The sequence below is a fragment of the Pipistrellus hanaki genome (assembly GCF_964339955.1).
Source record: "Pipistrellus hanaki genome assembly, chromosome: X".
Taxonomy (NCBI): domain Eukaryota; kingdom Metazoa; phylum Chordata; class Mammalia; order Chiroptera; family Vespertilionidae; genus Pipistrellus; species Pipistrellus hanaki.
In genome coordinates, this window is record NC_140524.1 from 44,726,196 (window position 1) to 44,750,939 (window position 24,744).

The 24,744-nt window shown below is 41.2% G+C and overlaps 1 protein-coding gene across 9 annotated transcripts in view; it reads right to left on the reverse strand.

The window, feature by feature from the left end:
- Window positions 1-246: 246 nt before the first annotated feature.
- TMEM164 (transmembrane protein 164) overlaps window positions 247-24,744 on the reverse strand; it is a 240,633-nt gene continuing 216,135 nt past the window's right edge. For all 9 annotated transcript variants that reach the window (XM_084870516.1, XM_084870512.1, XM_084870509.1 and 6 more), the window contains 2 exons: window positions 6,455-6,555; window positions 247-4,772 (listed from right to left, as the gene is read on the reverse strand). In XM_084870516.1, coding sequence (XP_084726642.1) covers window positions 4,566-4,772; window positions 6,455-6,555 — 308 coding nt within the window. In that variant the 3' untranslated portion in view covers window positions 247-4,565. The remainder of the gene's footprint in view (window positions 4,773-6,454; window positions 6,556-24,744) is intronic.

Genomic DNA, 24,744 nt, shown 5'->3' on the forward strand with positions numbered 1-24,744 from the left:
CTACTGCCCTTTGGTGGTCTCCTCCATGGTGTGTGTGACTAACAGCCTTTTGTCTGCTTTTCAAAGCAGAGGGCCTTCTGAGAGGGTTCTGGGAAGCAAGGCCAAGACTCCTGGGTTCTCATAAATCTTTTAATAACAATAAATGAAGAAAACATTATAACAGCAAGTCCCATGGTGAGGGTTCCTTTCCATCCAAGGGTCTTCAATAAAAACACCTAAGACTAAAATGCAGGATGCCAAGTACACAAATTAATGACCATTTATTTCCAAAGGTGATTGCAGAAACCATTTCAGTACAATCAAAAGGCTATAGAAAACAGGGAAAACATGTTATAAAATGCCCCAAGAGGTGAGCAAACTGGTGGGGGTACAGAGCACCCAAGAACCAGCTTGGCAAAAATATTCACCCTGTTGTGTTTAATGGGATTAGAAAGACTGGTCCTAAAGGGAGTCTTAGAAGGGAAGGAGTGATGACAGGGATGGTCTGCCCGGTGCATAGCAATCTGCCTTGGGAATGAGGAAGGATGGGAGAAGGGGGGCAGTAAGAGGGAAAGAGTCATTTGCCAATTTTCTGGCAGAAATAATTACAGATCAGATTATCCTATTCTCTATACCACAATAACACCAATATAAATGAAGAATTCTTTAAAATATAATACAAAACTGACACCAAAAGAAAGCAAGTTTCCAAAACAAGAGCTTTGCTTAAAATGACTTTTGTTTTGTTTCGTGCCACTCAGTAGCAATCCACTATACAAAATGTCACAGATAAGATCAATAACAAATGACTAGGTTTTCCTGAGCACAAACTGGTTCAATCTATATACAGAAGAGGAAGGCTCACTGCCTGTCAGGACCCTACCACCATCCAGAGGGCAGGCAGGGAATGCAGCAGGAAGGCCCCTTCTCAGGCTGGAGCCTTGACGAGAAGCATGAGAGGGCCTGCGGGATCCCCTCTCTTATGCCTGCTCCAGATTTACCAAAACCAGCACTGAATTTGCATCTTACCCTTCATCTACCCTTCTTTTCTCCTCCAATACCTCCTCTTCAGTCTTCCAATGAGGACAGAATAATCTGGATCAACATCTACAAATCCAGGGAAGTCATTCTGGCCAAGGGAGCGGGAGGAAGGGCCTTAGCTCACCCACTGAGCCACCCAGCTTACTTCTAGGGCACCACTCAGGCCCAACACCAGGCCCAACACCAGTGACAACTTGTTTTTTGTGAGGAGCTGTGCCCACTCCCCAAAACATTGAATTATCAATAAGCACAAATAGCAAAGCTCTGGCTTAGGCTGTGGCAAGACCGTTGACCTAGACTTGTGGTACTAGACAGTAAAGTGTGCCGACCACCAGGCGTATCCCAACCACCCTGCAAGCAGCTTCTGTGAATTCTGGGAAGTTCAAGGAAAAAGAGAATATTGACTTGGGAAGACTGAGTCTGTGCTTTTCTCACAAGCACACAGAGGTATGCATCACTGGGAAGAAGATGGGCCAGATCATCTTTGGTGTACAAAACCAAATACTGAGACCGCAAGCAGAAGGTCCATATTTCTGCTATTATGAGCTGATGCCATAAATTGGGCAGCTAACCGGACTCTTTTTATTGGCCTAGATTCTTGGCCAAGGCTACCCAGGGGCTTGAGGGAACACTCACTTCTCTTCTTAGGGCTGTTTTAAAAGCAACTGTCCACTTCTACAAATACTCTCAGACACACACCAAGCTCCCACATGCTGGCTAATGACAAATGGAAACTTGGCTAGGGTGGTTGGGGAACCTTCTTGGCATTGAAAGGAAAGCTCTGGGGAGGAGCTAGGCAGTCTGGGCCCACTGGTAAGGGCGCCACCCTCCAGGCAGGCTGCTGTGGTTCTGGCCAGGTACCTTTAAGAGTGAGGTACAGACCAATTCAGATGTATACTGCTCCCTAATATCTCAAACACCATTCCTGACTCCCCGTGGAACCTCTGGACTAGGCTCACTCTCTGTTCCTTCTACCTACATGTTTTTGAGCCAACTTGGCCCCCAGAAACCTTGCATCTCCTCTTCACTTCCTCCTTCCCCTGACAGGTGTATCTGTCTCTGGCCTGGCCAGAGCAGGCACATGGCTTTCACTCTCTTCTTTCCTTCCAAGCAGCAGAAAATGCCAGCCAGATCAAAACAGTGAGCTGTAGTCAGAGCAAAGGCAAGCTTTTAGAAGCATGCCAATGCAGAGAAAGCTCAGGCTGACTGGCAACCTGTGCCATACCACACAGACAGAGAGAAAGAGAGCTCATTCAGAGTCACTTATGCCAATGTGGCCAGCTGAGGTACATCATCTGCCTACGAAGATTCCATGTACTGGTAGGGGACAGGACAGGCCCTCAAGGGCTCCACCCATGCACTCCCTTCAACTTTTCCTTTTGCGAAGAGGCTGAGAGGCACTGAGGCCTTGCACATTTCCTCATCATCCCATTCTACACACAGCAGTTTGATGGTGGGCAAGAAAAATCAAGCCAATCAAAAGGTGCCTCTTCTGAAAGGCAACCCTAGAGTAAGAGACACTAAGAAAAACTTGTCCAAGCCTGAAAAGATAGCACAAAATGAAGGATACATGTCATGAGGAGCTCATGGGAACTAAGAGTACCTAGTTTTCTGCCTCCTGTTTCCCCAACCCCTGGAAATTGATCACCTCAGTGCCAGGAGGGCTCTGCAAAAGGTTGGTTCCATGGTTGCTTCTCTGGGCCTCACCTTACTCAGAGACTCTCCTTCATTCTACTGCTTTCTGTAGGTCAATTTGCTAAAATCATGATCACTGAGTCACCAAAGCTCAATCTACATCTAATACAGTAACACCTGAATTACTGGAACAGGCTCAAAGCAAATGGGTTGTCTAGAGGGGCAGATGGGAGGGGAGGCTCACCAGAGGAAGTCATTGAACCATCTTTTCTGTTCTTTTTTTTTTTTAATGTTTTTTAAATTTATTGTTTTAGAGAGAGAGGAAGGGTGGGAAAGAAACATTGATCAGCTGTGTCCTGCACCCCCCCTACTGGGAATTGAGCCTGCAAACTGGGCAAGTGCCCTGACTGGGAATAAAACCGATGACCTCTTGGTGCATGGGACAAAGCTCAACCAACAGTCACACTAGCCAGGGTTCTTTTCTGTTCTAAAGCAAATCTGTTCTTAGTATGAGCTAACAAGAAATCAGCAAAAGCCAAGCTACTGCCTTCCCTTTTTGAGATCCATGCTCAAGTCTTTCAACAAAAGGTTTTCCCTTTGGAATACATGAATCTCCACCCATGGGGACTTGATTCCTTGATACCTCCCTTTCAATCTATACATGGGCTTTGGGGTGGGGAGCATGTGGCTGATTCCCTAGCTAAACAATTCAGCACTGAGTCTGGCTACAGTGACAACATCTGGACCTAGGGAAACAATACCAGCAGGATTTGTATCTTCCCCAAACCTGGATGCTGACATATCCTGTAAGACCACAAAATATATTGATAAGAGCCCCTATAGAGACAGGCCCTAATGCAAGAATTCTCCAAACTCAAACACGGCAAAACAAATGAGCAAGCAAATAAACAAAAGGCAACATGCAAAAAAAAAAAAATCCCACAAAAAAACAACTAGCTCATCCTTCCCTGAAGCTGCCTTTAAAAAGAGAGAAAGAGAAAGAGAATATTTAAGGGGCACTCAATATTAAAGAGGAATCTATTATCAACATTAAACTAAACTGGAGCATATGATTCAAATCACTATTTTCTCAAGTTACCACTTCTGTTGATTAATTTCTATGCTCATTTCTGACTGGAATATGGATCAGTTCTCAGCTCCACTGGCAGAATGTACCTAGGGTCCTGCTTAGCATTAGTTGTGGGCATTTTAACCTTGTTCACTTTGGATTTGCCACTGCGACAGCTCTCTATCCTCCTCAATGGAATCAAGCCTTTGGACTGGGTAGTGCTCCACCTCCCACTGCAGGCAGCCCCCTGGAGAATGTGGCTGGTTGGCTGCTTGCTTTGAGTCATGGGACACCAATGGGAAGAATCTGGCCAGTTCTATTTTGGCCATGAGCTGGGAAGTCCCTTGGCTCTTGGCTTGTCGCTGGTATAGAAACAAGGCCTCAGTCCCCTATGGTGGGGACTATGCTGGAGACAAAAGGGGACCCCAGCATAAATCTGTAGGTCCCTGGCAGTGGAGAAATGAAATGCAACCAATCTCATCATTGTTATTTCAAAAAAACTACTGCTTGTTGTTCCCTTTATCCTCAACCAGCTGTTGTTAAAGCACCAACAAGCAGCATGAAAGCTACTGACTACTGTCTCTCCGTGTAAGGCCACTGGGAGCAGGGAAAAAGAGCAAAGGGGAGGAGGACAAATCCAGCCATCAGCACTACACCTCAGGTTCTAGGTGACATCCTGGGAGAAGAGCTGGGGAAGGAAGAGTGGTGGAAGGAAGGGACAGAGAGGAGGAAAAAGGAAATATACCAAATATCTTACTGCCCTCTCCCATGATTTCATTAAGAACTGGGTGTTTTCCAAGTCAAGTCAGGACTTGTTTCCTCAGGGAGACAAAAAGCACCTTCAGTCTATTTTTTTGGCTGGAAGCCGGAGCAAATCCAGCAGATATTTACACAAGGGCCCAACCATGTATGAGAACAGGATGACCAGCTTCCCGTGGGTCATGGTCATGAGAGTCTGGTGTCCCGAGGCCCAGATGCGATACCAGGGGCCGTAGAATGGGTCTGAGATGGCCGGACACAGCATGTTGTTCAAATTCACTTCGGTGACCTGCAGGGACAAGGGAGGTAGAGTGAGCGTTTACCATCCTTAGGCTTTCTCTGGCTTCTGCCAGTTCAGCCATCTCTACCTAAAGGGAGACTAGACAAGTAGGGATTGACAAATCCCCACCTGTTCAAATTGGGATTTTTCTTCCCTAGGTTTTAGGAATGGGTCAAGGCTAGAGCCCACAGAAGGTGATGGGAAAGGCTGTCCACTGGAGAGCTGTTCGGTTTTGCTCCATTTTGCCTTTTAGGTTGAGTGTAGGGCCCATTGCTATTCCTAAGCATCTACTATGTGCCTAGTTCCTGGAGAGGTGTTATGGGAGAAAAGTACAGTCAATGGCATGGTCCCTGCCTCCACATAACTGGCAACCAATCAAGTTGGGGTGATCAGTTTACCATATTTGACCTCAGACCAGATAGAGCTCACCAGGTTTTCCCCACTAGGAGATCTACAGAGTGTACAGAATGAGGGCCAAGTCTTCAGGGATGATTTTATGAAGGAAGTGGCACCTGAATGGACTCATGAAGGATGGATGGGTGTCATGGCAAGGAATGGAGTAAGCAGAGCCTTCCTTGGAGGAAGTATGGCCTAAGCCAGGCCAGGAAGTGGGACTGAGTATGGTGACATGAGGACACTGACTTATCTGGAATCAAGGAGACTCAGTAGAGAGTAGTATGAAAAAGGGTGTGAAGATCGTACTGCTTCATTCCTATTGTACATGAAGCATTCACACCTTCAGCAAGAAGTGCAAACCATACTCCAAAGTAAACCAGAGCAGAATAATATGCCAGGGTGGGGAAGAGAAGGTAACTGCTTCTACAAAGGCACTGGTGACATCGGTACATGCCCTAAACCTGCCAGGTCCTGGAAGGCTCCACAAGGCAAATGCTACATTACTGCCGCTCACACACAAAACCATACATGCCACTCATGCCCCAAGGATGCCACAGCACCTTCCTTCCAAAGCTCTTCAAGCCCATTCACATTAAAGAGAAGTCCTCACCACCTGTTGGGGAGGTTGGGGTTTGGTACCATGTCACAGAGGGGTGGAGAGTTCTCCGCCCTTGAGAATGAAGTGACTTACCCAGAGCAGTGGCAGAGCTAGGACTTGAACTTGGGTCTCCTGACCCCCAGCCCCAGCCCTGAGCTCTTTATATTCACTTTGCCACCAATAGACAATCATGCAGTCAGTAATCTTGGGCTCTGGATAACTCAACTACTGAGACTAGCTATCATGCACACTCCAGACAGATTAGAATACCCCAGAATGCCACAGGGGTCCCCCAACACAGCACTTTCACTGACCACATATTTCAAGGTCTGGGAATAGGCTCAAAAGCCTACCCAGGCCCCGAGTAAGGGTAAGGGTCCTACCTCCCTATGGGTCCACAGTAAACTACTTTCCAATTGAAGCTCACTGTTTACAACCCAAGTGGCCAGGAGAAAAGGCAGCATCCTTGCCTCTGGATGGATGAGAGAAACAGCCAATACTAAAGGATTCAGAAAACTCTTTAGAGAAGCCAAGGATATAGATCATAAATCAGCAACCCAGACACAACAATCTGACATCTTGGCCTTTGGCATCTTATATTTTTAAAACAAAATGATACACCAGCGCCAACCAGGATTATCAAGATTTATGGAGAAATCCAAACAGAGGGGATAGAAGGGGATAGAACCAAACTTACCAGGCCCAGGATCTGTAAGATGCTGAAGTGATAAAAGAACATGAGGCCAGTTGAGAGAAGGGCCCACCGGAAACTGCTGAGGGGCTCTGGGGTATAAGCACCTAGAAGAAAAGGGGAGATTGTAAGATAGTCGGGTTGGTGACCCACTTCTCCTTTGCCCCACCAGGTGTAGGTGCTGAGGCCACAGCTGCTGCCTGATTACCTCCTTTCACTCTGGTGACAGCTACCTAAGAGACAGCCCTGCTATCTGGGTACTCTAATCAGCTCCCCCCCAACCTCTGTTCTGCCATGTAATGCTGGGCCATTACAAAGAGAGGGGTTTTATTTATTGTAAAAGTAATAAAATAAAAAATGTGACTAGAACTGAAATATGCTATAAGTGCAAAATACACAGATTTTGCATATGAAAAAATGTAAAACATCTTAATTTTTATATTGAATACATGTTGAAATGATATTTTAAATATATTGAATTAAATAAGACATCATTACATTTAATTTTTAAAAGTAATACAAGCTCATTAAAGGAAATTTAGAAAATATTAATAGAAGAAACATTTGGAGGAAAAGGAGAAAAACATCCCCAGCAAATGCAGCTACTGATAACCTGAGGGGGTGTCCCCTTGGTTCTTTCCTCTATGCCTTAGAGGTTCCTTTCCTTTCCTTTCTTTTTTTTTTAAATTACTAATTGGCATATATATATCCTTTATTTTCACATTTATTTTAATCACACCCTCATAATTTCAGAAGAGAAATGTCATTTATTGGGTATGGCATGGTGGTTGAGAATATAAACTTTGATGTCAGACAGATTTGGTTTTAAATCTGGATTTTACCACTTACTGGTTGTGTGACTCTGAAAAAGTTGCTTAAACTCCCCAAATCTCAGTTGAGTTTTCTCTAAAACGGGAATAATAGTCTTACCTACTTCTTAAAGTTGTGAGGAGTAAAAGACATAATATATTGAGAGCTATGAGAACAAGATCTGTTACAATGTAAATGTACAAATGTGTTAGATGCTATAATTATCACATCATTATTATTCAAATAACTAAAGAATGTGCCACATCCAATGGTTGTGCCATATCCCATCTGCTAGATAACTACATCTCCTGGTATACAAAGAATGGTATCTTTTCCCTCTATGTCACTAAAAAATACCATCTCAGTAGGCTTAGATGTATTCCATAGCTTGCAGGGCTGGTGTATGGTTTATAGAATGTTGTGAATGTCACTCTGAATGGAGACTTGGAAGGAAGTGGTCCAGAATGAAAGGAACCTGGAATCCTCTACCACAAGCAACGAGGTGGCAACATTACATCCTGGAGTAGTATTTTCCCAAGTAAGTCTCTCACTGATTCTCCATTCGTTCATCAGTTATTAGCAGCTATTATATTCTAAGCCTTGTGCCAAGCTTTGGGGATAGGAAGATAAAAAAAGGAAGGCTCCCTGCAATCTCAGACTCACAGTCTGGCAGTGGAGGAAGACAAGGCAGTCAACAATTATAAACCAATATGATGGGTACAGTGACCAAGTCTGCACTACATAGTATTATGGAAGAACAGAACTCAGCTTTGGGGGAAAGGTGTAAAAACAAGAACTACTTCTTGGTTCACTGGGCACAGAGTCCTGAAGGGCAAATGGGACTTAAGCAGGGGCCTAGGTATGCCAGAACAGCAGCCTACGCTAAGGCAGATGTGAGTGGGGAGCCACACAATTCAGAGATCATTGGGTAAGAGCTGGGACCACAGAGGAGAGTGTGCTGGGGGTAGTGAGCTGAAGTAAGACTTGAGGTTGGCAGAGCTGGTCTGCTCCAAGCCGGACTACGTAAAACTTTAGGAGCCAGGCTGAGGGCTTTGGGCTCCATCCTATGCTGCAGGGTCATAAGCCCAAAAGCCTCAAGTCTCTGACAGGTAACTGTGTAGGGGAGTGGCCAGGGACAAAGAGACATTAGGGATGCTGGAGACTGGCCAACTGGAAATCCCATGCCCTTTCTAAAGAGGGCAACCACCACTCAGTTCCTTTCCAATCATTGCCCTGCAAAGATGCAGGCCCAAAATTGCCAGGTTTTGTGTGTGTGTGTGTGTGTGTGTGTGTGTTTTCCACTTTTGCAAGAGAAGCCAGAAATATGAACTTTCATGTGGAATTTCCTGGTTTCTAAATGTTGGCAAATTAAAACTGTTTTAAGCAAGCTCAATGGACCAAACAAAACATGTCTTCTTAGATGGATTTCAGCCCACAGGTGGCCAGCTTAGAGATCTGCTGCAGAGCCATAGAAAACAGTGGAAGGTTTGAAGCTGGAAAGTGATGAGATCAGACATATACTTGAAAAAGATCACCTTGGTCTACTAGTATGTGGGGGGTGACCTGGAGCAGAGGGAGCAGAGGCTGGGAGACTGCTGCAGGAACCCAAAGAGGGAAAAGGATGGATGGCCTTCAAATATAATAGCAGTGGGGCTGGAGAAAAGTAGAGGAAAATCATTAGGAAGTGGTGGAAGACTGGATGTTGGGAGGAAGGGTGAAGAAGGATCGAGGAAGCCTGGAAGGCTTCTAGTTTGGGCCTCATTGTGTTGACAGTGCCATTTAAGAGATTGAAAAGAAACGAAAAGCAGGTTGGAGAGAAGGTAGGGAAACGATGAGGCCAAATTTGGACATGTTGAAATTGAGGTGTCTGTGGAATATCACAATGGAAATATTTCTTCAATACCTAGATGCACTGTAGGAAATACAGTGTGATGGGTGACCGTGGGCACCGGATCCTGCCAGACACAGGTTTTCATATCCTGGCTCTTGTCACTTAACTCCAGGTCTTGAGCAAGCTTCAATATCACTCATCTGTAAAATCGGGTACCACTGCCTACTTCACAAGGTTTTTGGATAGATGATATAATTTAAGTAATGATTGCAGTGTCAAATCTGGAATTTGAAAAATGCTGATTATTTTTATTACAGACATATCTCAGAGATATTGCAGGTTTGGTTTCAGGCCACTGCAAAAAAGTGAACCACATATTTTTTGTTGTTGTTGTTTCAGTACATATAAAAGTTATGTTGTCATTATATTGTAGTCTATAAAGTATGCAATAGCATTATATCTTTAAAAAACAATGTACAGCCCTAGCTGGTTTGGCTCAGTGGATAGAATGTTGGCCTGTGGACTGAAGAGTCCCAAGTTCTATTCTGGTCAAGGGCACATAGTGGGTTGCAGGCTAGATCCCCAGTGGGGGGTGTGCAGGAGGCAGCTTATTGATGATTCTCTTTCTTCATTGATGTTTCTATCTCTCTTTTCCTCTCCCTTCCTCTCTAAAATCAATAAAAATGTATTTTAAAAAGAGTGTACATACCTTAATTTATAAAAAATGCTAACCATTATCTGAGCCTTCAGTGAGCTGTAATCTTTTTGCTGGTGGAGGGCCTTGCCTTGATGTTGAAAACACAATATCTGTGAAGCTCAATAAAGTGAGGTATGTCAGTATGTGAATGACAAACTCAGTGAAGAGGATGGGGCTGAACATCCAGATATAGGTATCATCAGTACATAATGGTAACTGAAGTCACAGGAGTGCATGTAGACTAAGGGAGGAAGAAAGCAGGAAGCAGAATATCAAGGAACACCAATGGGTGGGATGGGGCTGGAGGGCAGATGAGTGAGATGGGGTGACTAAAGCCAAGTTGGGTCTTCTCGGGGAGCAGCTCAGCCTTGCTCTCTGACAACAGGCAGGCTTACAGAACATCTGAGTCTGAAGTCCTTGTGAGGGTGTCAAATTCACCCCTCCATTATACAGATGGAGAAATTTTGGCTGGGAGATGTGCAGCACCACAGCCAAAGTCACAGTAGCTGAGCACTGGGCTCTCAGACACTTCCAGGGGACTCACTGCTCAATGCCCATTGCCACTTGTCCAGACCACCATCACTAAGTTGGGCGGTTTCTTTCCTTGTCTGTCCGTCTAGACGAGAGTGCCTTAGGGTCGAGGACCATTGTGGGAATAATTTCTGTGTTCCTAGCATCTAGCATAGTGCTTGGTTTGTGAAAAGACATTGAGCTATGCACTTATGCTTCGTGCACTTTCATATCTGCTAAATGAGTGGGAATTGGGCACTATATTGTCACCCTGGCTGCTATAGATGTAAAAGGGAAGAAGAGGATATGTGGAGGACTGACAGGTGCAGAGGCTGCCACTCATGCCACTCCTCAAGCCCCAAGCCATTTCCTCAGGTGTCCCTACCCTCCTCTCTCAGCTTGGCTCCCCCTAGTATAGCTGGGTAGTAAGGACAGACCTTGTAGGCTAGGTGGCAGCTGTAGGAAAGGGACAGATGGGAAAAGTATCTTCATTCAGGAGGCAGCTCAGCCACAGACCTAGGGAAAGTTGGGACAAAGTCTCAACCTCTGGGCAGCACCCTCTCTCATCACACTCTCTCTGCCCTGCCCTGTGATATGGGGTAAAAGGAATACTGCCAGGGGTTATGTTTCTCAATGCTTTCATTGCCTCTAGCCAAACCCCTCACTTTGGTCTCATTCGTTCTGTGTTGCATCAACCATCCCACACCAGATTTAGTTCCCTGAGGGAGGAGCCATTGATGAATTACCTCTTTACCTTCAGCACCTGGTACACAGTATGCACTCAGAAAATTATCACTGCATGGGTGAATGAAGGGTACAGGCTTTCTGGAGAAACATTAAACTATAACCCTTTGACTTAACAACCTTACTTTTAGGGCTACCTTCGAATACCTAAAAAACCAAGAAACCGCCCTTATTTGCACAAAGATGCTTACATCTGCACTAAAATATTGGGAAACTGGAAACAAACCAAATGAAGAGATAAGTTAAGTAAACTCTGGTACCTCAATGTTGTGTAACAGTCCATTGCCATTCAACTGACAACCTGACAAACTAAGACGCTGGCTAATAATGACAAGTGTGAAAGACACACCACCAAACAGTACATTGATGATGGAAAATACAGCTTAGTGCAGCAGTCGCCGTGAGGTCGGAAAGGCTGGCATCCGCTAGCTTAGTGGTTTAAAATAAAGGCCTTGGTGTCAGACAGCTTTGGATTTAAATCTTGCCTCTGCCATGGCCTATAGGGGTGAGCTTGGGCAAATTGTGCTGCCCCTCTAAGCCTGTTTGCCCATATGTAGATTGGAGGTAACATCTACGTTTCTAGGCTGCTGAGTAAAATAAGGTATTAAAAAGTAAATACAGCAACTAACTTGGCATACAGATGGTAGCTGTTATTTTTACCATGCTCACCACAGGTATCCAAAATCTCATAAAAGACTAGAAGACAGAGAATCTTGTAAAGGTGTTCTCTAGAAAGGAAGACTTTGTGGTCTCCACACCATTTTTACTGTTATTGGTTCTTTTCATAGCAAAGATGATCAAATATTCCATTTCTTTGAAAAATAAAGAATAAGAAAACACACTCGGAATAGATGACCCAGTCTATATAGATATATGCAAATTATATGCAAACATACTTAATTCTTTTTCTATATATCTGGATGTGGTCCTTGGGAAAATCTTAGTGAAAAAACAGTTTTCTTCTAAAAGAAAATAGAAACTTAAGCACTTTTAGAAAAATTAAACACATAAAAAATTTTTTCCTACTTTAAGAAAAATGATGTGACATTTTCTGCTAGTATCTTCTATCCTGGGATGATTGAAGCATTTCAGCACCAAAGGTAGGGGGAAACCTAGATAATAGCTTTTGCTGAAATTGATTTCTGCCAGAAAGAAGCTTTATGAGTGCTGGAAAAGAAGTCAATTGCAGCACCAGCATCAAAGACCTATCCCCAGAGAGGCTTTCCAGGCTCCTGTTCTCTAATTCTATAATCCCATGCAGGAAGAACTTACATCAAGGAATTGAGACTAGGCACAGTGGCATTCTGTTCTCTAATCTTCTTCCTGTTACCTCAACTAATTCACTTCTACATGTTACACATTCATTCAACATCGACTGAGTACACACTGGGCACTAGACTCCATGCTACACGGTGACAATAAGGAGGCAAGGATAGCCCCTGCCATTGAGAATGACCCTGCAGCTTACAGATGAATATGAGATGTGAAATCAGGCAAGCACAGTAAGTAATGGGGACACCAAGGAAGGGTATCTGGAGAAGATAATAGTTGAGGTGAGGCCCTAACTGGTTTGGCTCAGTGGATAGAGCGTCAGCCTGCGGACTGAAAGGTCCCAGGTTTGATTCTGGTCAAGGGCATGTACATTGGTTGTGGGCACATCCCCAGTGGGGGGTGTGCAGGAGGCAGCTGGTCGATGTTTCCCTCTCATCGATCTTTCTAACTCTCTCTCCCTCTCCCTTCCTCTCTATAAAAAAATCAATAAAATATATTATAAATAAAAAAAAAATAGTTGAGGTGAGTTTTGAAAAATAAGAAGGATTTGGGATAGGAGCTTGAAGAAAGGAAAGGACATTTGGGACAGTGGGTACAGCCTGAAAAAAGGCGTGGAGGCATGAAACAGCATACTGCTTGAATGTCATCACAAGCAGGTTTGTTTTCCTGGAGCACAAAGTGAGAGAAGACATGTGTCAGGAGATGCAGCTGGAGAGATAGAAGAGCAAGGTCAGGTCATGAATAGCTTTGTTTGCCATGTTGCAGAACTTGGCCTTTATTCTGTACACAATGAGAAGCCATCAAAAGGTTTTTAAACAGGGGAACAAGGTCAATTTATATTTCAGCTAGCTAGGCTGCTGTGGCAGCAGTGTGGATGATGGACTGGAGAGGGACAAGATTGTAGACTGGTTCAGATTCTGCTTCAGAGAGAGAGATGACTTGGCAATTTGTATGACAGAGAGATCTAGGTGACTCCCAGATCTATGACTTTAATAACTGGGAGGAGTTGATTGAGGGGAGAGATGAGTTCAGGTTGGAGCATACTGATGCTGAATGTCGACAGGATATCCAAGCAGACATCTCCAATAGGCTGTGGGTGTCCATGTCTAGCACTCAAAAGATGAAGATAGTCTGGAACAGTTTAATATATGAATAAAATCACTGGGAAAGGTCCACAGAATATAAGTAAAGGACCAAAGACAGATAAAAGGAAACAGCAATAGTCGCCAAAAGAAAAACGATCCATGAGAAGATACGATTGAAGACAAAATTAGTTTATCACTAGCTACATGTGGCAATTTACATTTAAATGAAGTAAAATTAGTAATTTCATTCCTCAGTCACACTACATATCAAGTGCTCAATAACCACATGTGGTTAGTGGTTACCATACTGGACAGTGCAGAGATAGAATATTCCCACCATCACAAAAAAAATTAAATTGGAAAAATACTTCTCTACAGAGGCACAGTAAAGAAAAATAAGTTCCACTGGGTTTAGTAACACACTGGCCACTGGTAATCTTTGCTATAGCCATTTCAGGAAAGTAGTAATGCAGGAACTGGCTGGTAAAAATTGAAGAAAATTTTTCTAGTTGCACAAGGTAAAGAAAGGGAATTTCAGGAAAAGGAAACAGGATATGCAGTCACGGAGAAATCTTTAGCCAAATCCCCAATATTTCAGCAACTTCTTTGAATGTTCCCTTTATCCTTTTGCTCTTATCCCACCTACCCCTCCCAATAAGAAGCCTGCTTCAGCTCTACCCCTCTAAAGTAGTCACTGGTTTTGGTCCTTTGGCCCATGTAGGAACAGTAGGTAAGTTCTTTCTTTGCATTGCTATTTCCTGACCATTGGCATTCCTTTCTCCCTAAAACCTCACAACCTCCACACCCTTTTTACACTTGTCTAAAATGTATGAACCATAGCTCTTAATATTCCTTGAGTATATTAATATCTGGCTTATTACTACTCTCTCCAAAAGTATTCTTGTCATATTTATTGATAACTTCAATATATGCCTAGTTGAACCTTTCAGTTTCCTGACCTCTTAATTCCTTGGCCTCTTCTCCTCCTACTATACTGTCCTCTATCACATCTCAGCCACTTATTCTCATAGTTATTCCTGAGACCTTATAATTGTGAGTATCTTCAACCTTTCCCTCTGTACAGCTTACCCCCTCTAACCTTGACCCCAACAGTTCTTTGGCCTCGCCAGAATATGCAATCCATTAGTTCTATCTATCATCATTTTGCTTTCCCTCATGGGTTTCTATTCCTCTTCAAATTCCATGGCCCATCATTGTAATTATCTCTGGCATACACTTTTGACTCCATTTCACCTCTCATTATCATACTCATCTTAAAAAAAAATCCAGATCTGGTTAAGTTCCAATCTTCTCCTCCTCCTCGTTAGCACCTACAAAGTTGAATTTGGCTGGAGAAAAATGACAAATGACTGTTCTCACTTCAAATTTATGATCATAAACCTCAAGTGCATCTTTCATGTTGCCAGGCAATCATACTATACTTCCCCAGTCCATTCCCTGTCTCATGCCACAATTTAATATTTTCTCCTCTCTTCTCAGATGTTCAATACTTTGATGTTAACTTCAATCTCAGATGGTGACTTGGCTTTCTACTTCACTAAGAAAAGAGGAATCAGACAAAAATGTTTCATAAGCTCTCATGATTTCATCTAAACTCTTATTTGCATTAAGGTCCAAATACTCTGCCTTCACCCCTGTTACAATGAATGAATTGCCCAGGTTCCTAGCCAAGGCAAGTCCTCCCATTTGTATCCAGATCATGTCCCCTCTTGCCTACTCAGTATCACTACAGCAACTTTCCTCTTTCTCTTACATCAACCATTTCTTCTTCTCTACAAAATTATTCCCATTAGCATATAAAATAAATATACTGTAATAGCTCCCATTCTAAAACAAACACTTCACCTCACTTCCCGCTGCAACCCCCTCATTCCTCTGCTCCCCTTTAATAGCAAAACTCGTTAAAAGTATTGTCTGTTACTATGCTGTCCAATATGGTAGCTACTGGTCATGTGTAGCTATTGGGCCCTTGAGATATGGATGGTTTAAAAAGAGTTATCTCTGAGGGAGAAAATAGTGGCAGAATAGACAGACGTGTTCTGTGAAATAGGCGTACCAAACAGAATAATAGAGGAAGTAAATGACCTTTACTACTGCACATTTTTATGCTAATTATTTTTTCATTTTTTGCATCTTTTACTTAAGAAACAATTTTTTTTCTTTTTTCCTCACTTGATTTTACCTTTTTAATTATTACATTTTTAGATTCACTCAGAATTAGGGAATAATTATTTACTACTGCTACCCTGTTTCCCCGAAAATAAGACAGTGTCTTATATTAATTTTTGCTCCCAAAGATGCGCTAGGTCTTATGTTCATGGAATGTCTTATTTTTCCATGAAGAAAAATACGTTACACATTTATTGTTAAATGAAAATAAAGGAAATTTATTACCTGTATATGGTAAGGTAGTACGGTAGTTGTCAACACAAACCAGACAAACTGTGAATCCTACAGTATCAAGAATTTACTCATTTATTCAATGACAATCATGTCATCATCTTCTGGAACATCATCATAACAATCCAATTCCTAAATTTCCTGGTGAATTTCTTGTGACTCCATTTCTTTCAGAATCAGTTGACCAAATCTCTCATGTTTAGCCTGGGGGGGGGGAGCCTTATTTTGGGGGGAAGCCTTATATTTCACTCAGAAGGAAACCTGTAAGTAGGTCTTATTTTTGGAGGATGTCTTATTTTTGGGGAAACATGGTATTTTACATTTTTTGTTTCCTTTTCCTATTTTTAAGTGCCATTTTATTTTCTCTTTTTATTTTACATTGGGATTAGTGTTCTACATTCTATTTTCATCTTTCCTTTAGCATCGTTTAATCCTATCTCAACATGATCTTTGTACCATCGCTCTCTTCCTAACTTTTCCCCTTTTGGTGTTCTGTTTATCTTAACAATTTCCTCCTTTAGATTTTTCCCTATTCTTTCTGTCTACCCCCTGCTAAAATTTCACCCTACTTGTATATCTAATTTTTAATCCTCTATTCCAAGTGCATACACACCACTTTCTTAGCTGTCTTAACTATCAAAAAATGTTCTCTCAGTCCTTTTGTTGTTGTTTGCTTTAATGTTGATTATATTGAATTTTTATGCTTTGTAGTGAGTTTGTTTTGCTTATTCTTTTGTTATTGTTTTTGCTTGGTATTTTGTGTTTGCTTTATTTTTGTTTGTTTTTTACTTTTGTTTTCCCTTACCTCGCTTGATATTAGTTGGTGTTGTAGTTTGTATAAATCTTCAAGTACTGTTGCTGGTATTTGCTGGGATTAGTGGTTGTTCTGTTGGAATTTTCTCCCCATATATATAATTTGTTCCCCTTTTCTCTCTTAGTCTTGTTATTGTCTCTCTAATTCTTTCTCCTGTTTCCCAATTTCATTTTAACACTCCTTTTTTTCTTCTCTTTTTACTCTTCTTCTTTCTCTCCCATCCACTAATTTGCCTTTCTCTAGTGGTCACCTTTATTGAAGGTTATTAATATCGCAAATACATTTCTGTTCAGTGCCTTGTATGTTGCACCTGGTTGTGTTGTATTTTGTGCCTTTAAATCAATGCAGGAGAGAGAGAACTACACAATCAGACATCATGAAAAAGAGAGACCATGGGGAGACAAAGAAACAGTCCACATATGAAAGAAAAGCAGGCATCACCAGAAAAGGAAGTAAACGAATTAGAAGTAAGCAACCTATCAGAACAAGAATTCAGAGAAATGATGATAAGATGGCTAAAAAGAATGGAAAACAAATTTGACAATATGAATAAGAACCAAGAGGAAATGAAGAAGAACCAATGAGAAATGAAAATTTTCTACTATAAAGAACTCAATAGAAAGCATCAAGAATAGACTAGAAGAAGCAGAGGACTGCATCAGTGAGCTAGAAGACAAGATGGAAAAAAAAAAAAATACCCAATTAGAGCAGCACCTAGAAAAAAAATTTTAAAAAGCAGAAGAGCCTAAGGGAACTTTGGGACAAAACAAAACTTGCATAATAGGGGTTCCAGATGGAAAGAAAACTGAACAAGGATTAGAAAAAATGTTTGAAGAAATAATGACATAAAACTTTCTTGATATAGAGAATAAAAAAACCCCACACAAATTCAAGAAACTCATAGAGTCCCAAGAAAAATGAACCCCAAAAGACCGACACCAAGGCATATTATAATTAAATTGGCAAACACCAATGACAAAGTAAGGATCTTAAAAGCAGCCAGAGAGAGACAGAAAGTTAAATATAAAGGAACCCCCATCAGACTAGCAACTGATTTCTCAACAGAAACTCATCAGGCCAGAAGGGAATGGAATGAAATATACAAAGTCATGCAAAGGAAGGGTCTGAATCCAATAATACTATACACAGCAAGGCTATCAATCAAAATTGAAGGTGAAATCAGGAGCTTCACAGACAAAAAAAGACTAAGAAAATTTATCACCACCAAACCAACAATGCAATAAATGTTAAAGGGTCTGCTTTAAAAATAAAAGAGAAATACGAAGCAAAGAAAGAACACAGGGGTATAGAAGAAAAATGGTGACAAATAAGTACCTATCAATAATAACTTTAAATGTAAATGGATTAAATGCCCCAATCAAAAGACATAGGGTAACGGGTTGGGTAAGAAAACAAGATCCATATATCTGCTGTCTACAAAAAACCCATTTCAGAAAAAAAGACGCACATGGACTGAGGGTGAAGGGATGGAAAAGTTTTCCAGGCGAATGGAAATGAAAAAAAAAAAAAATGGGGTAGCAATATTTATATCTGACAAATTAGATCTCAGAAGTTAAGGACATAACAAGAGATAAGGAAGGCCACTTCATAATACTAAAGGGAGAAATCCAACAAGAAGAAATAATGCTGGTAAACATATATGCATACAATATAGGAGCACACAAATACATTAAAAAAAAAAACTCTTGGAGGACATTAAGGGAGAGATTAACAGCAATATAATCATAGTAGGAGATTTTAATACCCCACTATCACCTTTGGACAAATCATCTAAACAAAAAATCAGCAAAGAAACATCAATCCTAAATGACGCACTAGACCGGATGGAATTAATTGACATCTTCAGAACATTTCACCCCAAAGCCACAGAATATACATTCATCTCAAGTACACATGGGTAATTTTCAAAGATAGACCACATGTTGGGACATAGGCAAAGTCTCTTCAAATTTGAGAATATAGCAATCATATAAAGCATCTTCTCAGATCATACTGACATAAAACTTGAAATCAACTACAAAAAAATAATCCAAAGAAATCAAACACATAGAGACTAAACAGCATGCTATTAAATGATGACTGGGTTACCAGAGAGATCAAGGAAGAAATAAAAAACATCCTGGCAATAAATGACAATGAAAACACAACAATACAAAATCTATGGGGCACAGCAAAGGCAGTTTTGAGAGGGAAGTTCATAGCTCTACAAGCCTACTGCAGAAAACAAGAAACAATGGTAATAAATTACCTAATCCTACAACTCAAGGAATTAGAAAAAGAGCAACAAGAAAAGCCCAGCGTAAGCAGAAGGAAGGAAATAATAAAAATCAGAGCGGAGATAAACAACATAGAGACCAAAGAAACGATACAAAAGATAAAAAAAAAAAACCAAGAGCTAGTTCTTTGAATGGATAAACAAGATTGATGAACCTCAAGCCATGCTCACTAAGAAGCAAAGAGAGAGGACCCAAATAAACAAAATCAGAAATGAAAGAGGTGAAATAACAACAGACCCCACTGAAATACAAAGGATTGTTACAAAATATTATAAACAACTCTATTCCAACAAACTGGATAACCTGGAGGAAATGGACAGATTCCTAGAAAAATATAACCTTCCAAACCTCAATCAGGAAGAATCTAAACAGCTCAATAGGCCAATAACTATGGAAGAAATTAAAGCAGTCATCAAAAAGCTTCTGGCAAACAAAATCCTGGGGCCAGATGACTTCACAGGAGAGTTTTACCAAACATTCAAGGAAGAACTAAAACCTATACTCCTCAGATTATTCAAAAAAATTTGAGAGGAAGGAACATTTCCAAGCTCCTTCTATGACACCAGCATCATCCTAATACCAAAACCAGATAAAAACAACACAATGAAAGAGAATTACAGGCCAATATCCCTCATGAACATAGATGCCAAAATCCTCAACAAATTTCTAGCAAATCGGCTCCAGTAGTAAGTCAGTAAGATCATACACCATGACCAAGTAGGATTTATCCCAGGAAAGCAAGAATGGTACAATATCCACAAATAAATAAACATGATACATCACAAACAAATTGAGAGATAAAAATCGTATAGTCACATCAATCAATCTCATCATTGCAGCAACCTGGATGGAATTGGAGAACATCATGCTGAGTGAAATAAGCCAGTCAATGAAAGAGAAACACCACATGACCTCACTCATTTATGGATAATAAAGAATATTATAAACTGATGAACCAAAAGATAGATAAAGATACAGTAAAGCAACAAGCAGACTGTCAAATTACAGCGGGGAGGGGAGGGAGATCTGGGGGAGATAAGAGATCAACAGAAGGACTTGTATACATGCATATAAGTACAACCAATGGACACAAAACTCTGAGGAGGAGGTTTGTATGGGGGAGCAATGGTAAAATATGTACACAGATAATAATTTAAATAAATAAATAAATAAATAAATAAATAAATAAATAAATAAAATCAATAAAAACAGGATTTTATAATAAAAAAATTGTATAGTCACATCAATTGATGCAGAAAAAGCATTTGATAAAATCCAACACCCTTTCCTGATAAAAACTCTCAACAACGTGGGAATAGAAGGATCATACCTCAACATAATAAAAGCTATATATGATAAACTCACAGCATACATCATACTCAATGGGCAAAAAATAAAACAATTTCTCCTAAGAACAGGAACATGACAGAGATGCCCACTCTCACCACTCCTGTTTGACATAGTACCGGAAGTATTAGCCATTGCAATTAGACAAGAAGAAGAAATAAAAGGCATCCAAATTGGAAAAGAAGAAGTAAAGTTGTCCTTATTTGCAGATGACATGATATTGTACATAAAAAACCCAAAAGACTCCATCAAAAAACTAATAGACTTAATAAATGAATTTGGCAATGTAGCAGGATACAAAATTAACGCCAAGAAATCTACGGCCTTTCTATACTCCAATAGTGAAGTTACAGAAACAAAGACTAAAAACACAATCCCATTTACCATCGCACCAAAAAAATTAAGATACCTAGGAATAAACTTAACTAAGCAGGTAAAAGACCTATACTCGGAAAACTACAGGACACTGAAAAAAGAGATAGAGGAAGATGTTAACAGATGGAAGAACATGCAATGTTCATGGATTGGTAGAATCAATATAATTAAAATGTCCATACTACCCAAAGCAATTTATAGGTTCAATGCACTCCCCATTAAAATATCAACGGCATATTTCACAGACCTAGAAAGAACTCTCCAAAAATTCATCCGGAATAAAAAAAAGATCCCGAATAGCCACAGCAATACTGAGAAAGAAGAATAAAGAAGGAGGGATCTCAATGCCAGATTTCAAGCTGTATTACAAAGCCACTGTCCTCAAAATAGCCTGATACTGGCACAAGAATAGAATAGAGAACCCGGATATCAACCCAAAACTCTATACTCAATTAATATTTGACAAAGGAGGCATGAACGTACAATGGAGTCAAGACAGTCTCTTCAATAAATGGGGTTGGTAAAATTGGACATGTACATGCAAAAAAATGAAACTAGATCACCAACTTACACCCTACACAAAAATAAACTCAAAATGGATACAGGACTTAAACATAAGATGGGAAACCATAAAAATACTTAGAGGCATTCACAGGCAGCAAAATCTCAGACATATTCTGAAAGAACTTCTTCACTGATACTGCCCCTAGGGCAATGGAAGCTAAAGAGAAAATAAACAAATGGGAATACATCAAAATAAAAAGTTCTTTTACAGCAAAAGAAACCATCAACAAAACAACGAGAAAGCCCACTGTATGGGAGAACATATTTGCAAATGTTGTCTCTAACATCTACAGGAAACTTATACAACTTAATAAAAGGAAGATAAATGATCCAATTAAAAAATAGGCAATGGATCTAAATAGAATCTTTTCAAAAGAAGACAGAAGGAAGGCCAAGAGGCACATGAAAACATGCTCAAAGTTACTAATTATCCGAGAGATGCAAATCAAAAGGACAATGCAGTACTATCTCACACCTGTCAGAATGGCTATCATCAACAAACCAACAAACGACAAGTGTTGGCGAGGATGCGGACTAAAAGGAACCCTTGTGCACTGCAGGTGGGAATGCAGACTGGTGCTACCACTGTGGAGAACAGTGTGGAGTTTCCTCAAAAAAACTGAAAATGGAACTTCAATTTGACCCAGTAATCCCACTCCTAGGAATATATACTAAGAAATTAGAAACACCGATCATAAAGGATATATGCACCCCTATGTTCATAGCAGCACAATTTACAATAGTTAAGATTTGGAAACAGCCTAGGTGCCTGTCAGCAGATGACTGGATCAGAAAACTATGGTACATCTACATAATGGAATACTATGCTGCCATAAAAAGAAGGGATTCTTACCATTTGCAGCAACCTAGATGGAACTACATAGTATTATACTAAGTGAAATAGCCAGTCAATGAAAGAAAAACACCACATGTTCTCACTCATTTATGGATAATAAAGAACATTATAAACTGATGAACAGAAAGATAGATACAGAGACAGTAAAGCAACACACTGTCCAATTACGGCAGGGAGGGGAGGGAGATATGGGGGAGATAAGAGATCAACCAAAGAACTTGTATACATGCATATAAGCATAACCAATGGATGCAAAACTCTGGGGAGGGAGGGCATGTATGGGAGTGGGGGGGGGGGACAATGGTAAGATATGTACATATATAATACCTTAATAAAAAATGAAAAAAATAGCTCTGAGATTCTGCACTCTGTTCCATGCTTCCATGTCTCTGGATCCATTAAGTTCATCGGTTTATTTTGTTATTTAGATTCCACAAATGATTTGAAATCATGTGATACTTGTCTTTCTCTGACTAACTTATTTCACTTAGCAAAATACTCTCCAGGTGCCTCCATGCTATTTCAATGGTGGATGGCTGCATTAACAGAGCGGCTGGCCCCTGTTTGCTAGCTGAATGCCGTACCCTGAATGGCTGTGAGACTGGGTATGCAAAAATCACATGTGGCTATGACCTTTCTGCAAAATCGGGGAGGTCCATCGAGCAGCTGAGACGCCCGAATCGGCGCAGACACGTGGATTCAAGGGAGTTCATCAGTCACCCACGGAAAGAAGGAACACCACATAACCAGACATCCTGAGAAGAGAGGCCATGGGGAGACAAAAACATAGTCCGCACATGAAAGAAAAGCAGGCATCACCAGAAAAGGAAGTAAACGAGTCAGAGGTAAGCAGCCTACCAGAGCAAGAATTCAGAATAATGATCATAGGATGGCTAAAAAGTATGGAAGAGAAATTTGACAATAACCAAGAAGAAATGAGGAAGAATCATGAGGAACTAAAGAAGAACCAAGAGGAATTGAAGAAGAACCAAGAAGAAATGAAAAATGACATCGCTACCATGAAGAACTCAATAGAAAACATCAAGAGTAGACTAGAGGGAGAATCCAAGATGGCTGCTCGGGTAGGCAACTAGCCGCAGCCGCACACAACAATTTCAATAAAATACAACTAAAATATAAAATGGACATTACCCAGAACTACAGGAAAGTCGACTGACTGGAAATTCTACAACAAGAAGCAAGGAGAAAACCAGAAGGAAGCGCGGAGGAGCTGTAAAAGCCTAAGGTACGGAGACACGCGGCGCGCGGAGAGGACGGAGCCGGAGAGGAGGGAGGCCGAGTGCCTGGCTGGCGTTCCCAAGCGGGAAGCAGAGAAAAGCTCCGATTGTGCTGGGCCCAGCTCCAACTGTTCTGAACCCCAATTTTAGACCAGACCCTGGGGACCCAGGCTCACCCATAGGGAGCTGGGCTGTAAGGCGGAACTCCAGGGAATGGCAAGAGGAGGTCCCGGAGGCGCGCACAGTGCGTGCAGAGAAGGGCCGGCCGGCTGTGCCGCGGGATTGCCCTGACGGGAAGGAGACAGGGGCTCCAGACTGCTCTGAACGCCACCTCCAACTCCACTTCCAACTGAACTGAACCCCAATACCGGACTCATTGGGGGAGAGCATAGACAGTTTGGCAGCAGGCGAAAATCGAGGGCACCTTTCTCTCAGAGGCACTTGCAACAAGTACTGAAGGACCCTGAGTCTCAGGAGTCGCATAGGGCGGGGCTGACAGAAGCCAAGGCTGTAGGCTCCACCCTGAAACCCCGCCCCATCAGGAAAGCTGCCTGCGAAGATGCCTAAACCAAATAGATCACAAACGAAAGAAATGGAGGACAAAAAGCGACTGGATATAGAGTTCCAAACCACACTTATAAGGTTTTTCAAGAGTCTCCTAGAAAAGGCAGATAAAATAAATGAGACCTATGAGGATATGAAAAGGGATCAACGAGAAATGATAAGGGATCAACAAGAAATAAAGAATACATTGTCTGAAATAAAAAATATTTTACAGAGTCCTAAAAACAGAATAGAAGATCGCAAGAATCAAGTCAAAGATTTGGAACATAAAGAGCCAGAAGACACTCCTCTGCAGAAGCTAGAAGGCAAGAGAATCCAGAAAATTGAAGATAATGTAAGAAACCTCTGGGACAACTTCAAACGATCCAACATCAGAATTATGGGGGTCCCAGAAGATGAAAGAGAGCAAGATATCGAAAACATACTGAAAGAAATAGTGACAGAAAACTTCCCCCACCTGGTGAAAGAATTGGACTTACAAGTCCAGGAAGCACACAGAACTCCAAATAAAAGGAATCCAAAGAGGACCACACCAAGACAAATCATAATTAAGATTCCAAGAGCAAAAGACAAAGAGAGAATATTAAAAGCAGCAAGAGCTAAGCAGGTAGTTACCTATAAAGGAACACCTATACGATTGTCAGCTGATTTCTCAACAGAAACCATGCATGCCAGACGGGAATGGCAAGAAATATTCAAGGTGATGAATAGTAAGAACCTACAGCCAAAGATAATCTATCCAGCAAAGCTATCACTCAGATTCGAAGGTCAGATAAAGAGCTTTACTAATAAAAAAAAAGCTAAAGGAGTTCATCACCACCAAACCAGAATTATATGAATTGCTGAAGGGGGTTCTTTCAGAAGAGAAAGT